The sequence below is a fragment of the Sceloporus occidentalis genome, unplaced genomic scaffold, assembly GCF_023333645.1.
Source record: "Sceloporus occidentalis isolate IW3139 unplaced genomic scaffold, rSceOcc1.0.p SCAF_103, whole genome shotgun sequence".
Classification (NCBI taxonomy): domain Eukaryota; kingdom Metazoa; phylum Chordata; class Lepidosauria; order Squamata; family Phrynosomatidae; genus Sceloporus; species Sceloporus occidentalis.
In genome coordinates this window covers 2,166,160-2,170,779 of record NW_028317083.1, presented here as the reverse complement: position 1 = coordinate 2,170,779, position 4,620 = coordinate 2,166,160, and the positions used below count along the sequence as shown (strand labels likewise).

Here is a 4,620-nt window from a genome sequence, read left to right as displayed (position 1 = left end):
CAAGAAAAGTGTAACAGATAAATGATTTGCTGATGTGGAGATCTCCTTTCTATTACCACTGCATCCTGAACCAATCTGCAACTTAAATGGGGGGGGGGGGGGGATCTTGGTTGAGTAATTAAGTCAAAAACTTGGTTTGAGTTACCCGATACGAGAAGCCGTCGGTAGTATTGTTGGAACTACTGTCCCAGTTACGTGCAGTGATATACCATATCTGCATTTGCAAAGCAGAACACGTTGGAGATGGAGGTTATATGGACATAAATATCCTCGGGATGCTGGGTTTCTTAGTCTTTTCATTGATGGCTGATGGTGAGAAGTAATTTTAAGGTGCGTCACTAGATGGCGCTCTTGGGCAGCCTTAGGACTGCTTATCTAAATATATTTTACTGCACACTTGCTACATACGTAGTTATAAAAATAAAAAATAGTTACATGTATATTTTATTAACTCTTTACAGAAACCCAAAATATGTCTGGCATAGCCTTGAGCAGACTCGCACAAGAGAGGAAAGCTTGGAGGAAGGACCACCCTTTTGTAAGTCTTATTTTCTACTACAAAACAGTGATCCTGTAATGTCGGCAACTACGTTTGGCCCTGTTGAAATATGCAAATGTTTTATTTATTTTTTTTAGGGTTTTGTGGCAGTACCAACAAAAAATCCAGATGGTACGATGAACCTGATGAACTGGGAATGTGCCATTCCAGGCAAGAAAGGGGTAAGTTCTAAATCAGTGGTGTAGAGGATGGGGCAGACGTTGCTTTGTGACCTCTGTGCAGAAGCACTTGCATGAATTTGACTTACTGTATCTTGGCCAAATTAACAGTTCTCGCTTGGTTAATGGCGGTGCTGTCCTGCTCTGCTCCTGTAGAGGACCCGATCCTTGAATACTAACAAATACTATCTGCATGCTCGCACTAATTCATGCTTACGCATACACTCATAAATGCATTCACACTAACATGCGCACACACAATCTATCACAACTTTACCTTCCATGGAGCCTTTCCTTATAGCTGCTATATTAGTTTGCTTCCATTTTTCACAAGTGCGCCAGTCCGACGCTCACCAGCCCTGTTTGAAGAATTTTGGGCCAGTCACAAATGTGCACATGGCAGGCCACCAGTTCGACAGCCATGATGTATGGAATAGTTGTATATATAATTTTTTTTATTACAGTAGTTCAGCCAAATCATGTTTTTAAGCCTTTGATACAATAGCGTATTTCCCAGCAGCGTTTATCACGTATCAAATGAATCACATTAATGGTAAATATTGATTGCTAACCGTTCTAAACAAGGATATTTTTGCACTGCCACCCCCCCTCTTGTGTGAAAGTCCCCTGGGTATTATGACATTAATACCTTTTTGCCTATGTCTGAACGATATGTTGTCCAGCTGGTGCTCTGCATACGCTTTGGCTTTAATTTTTTATACACACTGGCAGGAGAGATGATACAAAACCATGTTCAACAGTAGGATTTTGGGGACAGGATCATCCAATTGAGCTTCTTGTCCTTTTTCATTTGGCAGCTCTGCTACAGACTATTGAACAGTTTCCCAAACATGTCCTCCAGGCTTACTGTATAGTGCAGGTTTTTATGAATCTCTTCTCGTGAACACAGGTGGCAGTATCCTTCCTTCTTTTGTGTACACCTGTGTTAACGTCGCTTTCCTTCAGTTTCTTTTAAATAATTGCTTTTATTTTAACTTTCACAGACCCCTTGGGAAGGAGGACTGTTCAAACTACGGATGCTTTTTAAGGATGACTACCCCTCCTCGCCACCAAAATGTAAGCGTGGCACCGTCTCTGCCATCAAAACAATTTTGTTTGAATATTAAGCAGGGTGATTCAGTGAATACGGTTTACCCCCTGGATGTTGAAGGGCATTAAGAATTGTGTGTGTGTGTGTGTGTATATATATAATATTTTTATTTTTTTTACCCCCTTCATGCTGCAAGAGACTAATTCTGGATTTTATTTTTTTTTTAAGTTTTATAATCTATCACCTCTTTTCAATACACACTTTCAGTGTTCACTCATATTTTAACATAGGTAAATTTGAGCCGCCTTTATTTCACCCGAACGTATACCCGTCAGGCACAGTGTGTCTGTCTATCTTAGAAGAAGATAAGGATTGGAGGCCAGCAATAACGATCAAGCAGGTGAGAGCTAAAATAACTGAGGAAAGGATCGGAGCTGCTGTTCTAGCAACTCATCCCCTTTTAATATAACTTTGTATTGTCTGTTCTTTAGATCTTGTTAGGAATTCAAGAACTTCTAAATGAACCAAATATCCAAGATCCAGCGCAAGCAGAGGCATACACAATTTACTGGTGCGTATTTGTACGTTTGTTTGTAAAGACTCAGACCTTAATCAGTCCTTGGGTTTTGTATTGGATTCTGGAGCCATATGCCTATCCCATGCATTTTAATTTCTTCATTGTATTACCCTCCACCGCTCATCTGCCACTCTCAGTAAAATAAAACTTCCTTGCATTAAATCTGAATGACCTAATGTTTGAATGTTTCTCCTCCTGTGAAATAAACTTCCCTCTTGTATCGTGTTAAATACATCTTTATTTAGAATGCCCACTGAGTGTTGGGAATCATCAAAACCAAATAAATTGAAAGAAGCTACTGAACAAGTGGGCGATTCCAAACTATACAAATCCTAAATATACCGTATTTGCTCGATTATAAGACGACCCTGATTATAAGACGACCCCCCCAAAATCTGAATATTAACTTAGGAAAAAAAGAAAAAGCCTGAATATAAGACGACCCTAAAGGAAAAAAGTTTTACCAGTAAATGTTAATTCATGTAAACTATTTTTTTAAATAAAAGCTATGATTGAGAAAAAATTTTTTTGTTTTTATTTCCTTGTATTTTCCAACCTGTCCCCCAGTTACGCACATCTGCCCCCAGGCTTGCCACACCAATATGGCACTGTGGCCCATGATATGCCTTGTAACCCCCTATATGCCACTGTGCCCCATGGTATGCCTTTTGACCCCCTATGTGCCACTCTGCCTCCAGAAATGCCTTATACCCCTATATGCCACTCTGGCATTTAGGGGGTTAAAAGGCATATTATGGGGCAGAGTGGCATATAGGGAGGTATAAGGCATTTCAGGAGGCAGAGTGCTCTATTAAATGCCCCCTTAACGCCACTCTGCCTCCTGAAATGCCTTATACCTCCCTATATGCCACTCTGCCCCATAATATGCCTTTTAACCCCCTAAGTGCCAGAGTGGCATATAGGGGTATAAGGCATTCCAGAAATGCCCTATGTCCCCATTTAACACACACACGCGCACACACACACACACACTTACCGGTGCTTTCTAATTTCCTGCTGTATTGCCGGGGCAGCGGGTTGACGTCTCCTTCCGCTGCAGCCAGAAGGAGGTGGAGTTGGCAGCGGGGGTTTGTCTGCGTCCGTCGCGGATACCTTCCCCGGCTGTCAGAGATCAGAGTTCCCCGCACCGGTGGGGGGAACTCTGATCTCTGACAGTCGGGGAAGGTATCCGCGACGGACGCAGACAACCCCCGCTGCTAGCCACACCTCCTTCCGGCTGCAGCGGACGTTGTCTACGCGGATCGCGTAGACATCAACCCGCTGCCCCGGCAATACAGCAGGAAGCACCGGTAAGTGTGTGGGGGGGGGGGGGGGACAGGAGGATCCAGGTCCCCTGCAGCGGTGCGGGGGATCTGGATCTTAGTCTCCTAATCAGACTCTATTTGAGGTCTGATTAGAAGACGACCCCGATTAGAAGACGAGGGGTATTTTTCAGAGCATCTGCTCTGAAAAAAACCTCGTCTTATAATCGAGCAAATACGGTATATTGTTACCATTTCCGACACCCGTGACCTCAGATGTTGTAGAAGAACAAAATCTAGGGTTAGCTTTAATTTTCATTGGGGGGGGGGGTCTAAGGAAAATCCATCTTTAATGTATTTATTTTTTCTTCCAGCCAAAACAGAGTTGAATACGAAAAAAGAGTCAGAGCACAAGCCAAGAAGTTTGCGCCATCATAAGCTACAACCATGTGGCATCTTACAATAAAAAAAAAAAGGAAGGGATTGGTTTGGCAAGAACTTGTTTACAAATTTTTTTGCAAAATTGAATGCTAAATACAATTAAAAGAAAAGTTATCTTAGGGGAGGGGGTCGTATGTGTGCCATTTCCCATTTTTGCCACTGTATAGAGTTCTAAATTTGCTGAATATCCCCCCCGTTTTTTCATACAGGGTCTCTTCCTTCAGTCTTTTTGTATTTTGATTGTTATGATGTAAAACTTGCTTTTATTTTAATATTGATGTCAGTATTTCAACTGCTGTAAAATTATAAACTTTTATACTTCTCTAAAATTCACTAGTAATCTATAGTTTCCTTTTGCTGTCTGATGCGGGCATGCTTTAAAATGCTTAGAAATGGTATCTAGCCTCTAGCTGGCTGTATTTAAAACAATGTCATAACTTCTACCCCCTCCCCTACCCCAAGTTTCTTTAATGTCTTTCAGAAACTAGGTTGAATCACAACCTAGAGCCTCGGAGATTCACACCCAGTCAGCATCTTGCTTCTGCATCACTTCCTTTATGTTTATATGGCGT

The 4,620-nt window shown here is 41.8% G+C and overlaps 1 protein-coding gene across 1 annotated transcript; it reads left to right on the top strand.

The window, feature by feature from the left end:
* Positions 1-472: 472 nt before the first annotated feature.
* UBE2I (ubiquitin conjugating enzyme E2 I) lies at positions 473-4,045 on the top strand. The gene is made up of 6 exons (XM_089497418.1): positions 473-538; positions 637-720; positions 1,722-1,794; positions 2,059-2,168; positions 2,260-2,339; positions 3,982-4,045. Exons 1-6 carry the CDS (start codon positions 473-475, stop codon positions 4,043-4,045), a joined length of 477 nt encoding a protein of 158 aa, XP_089353544.1.
* The last annotated feature ends 575 nt before the right edge of the window (positions 4,046-4,620 follow it).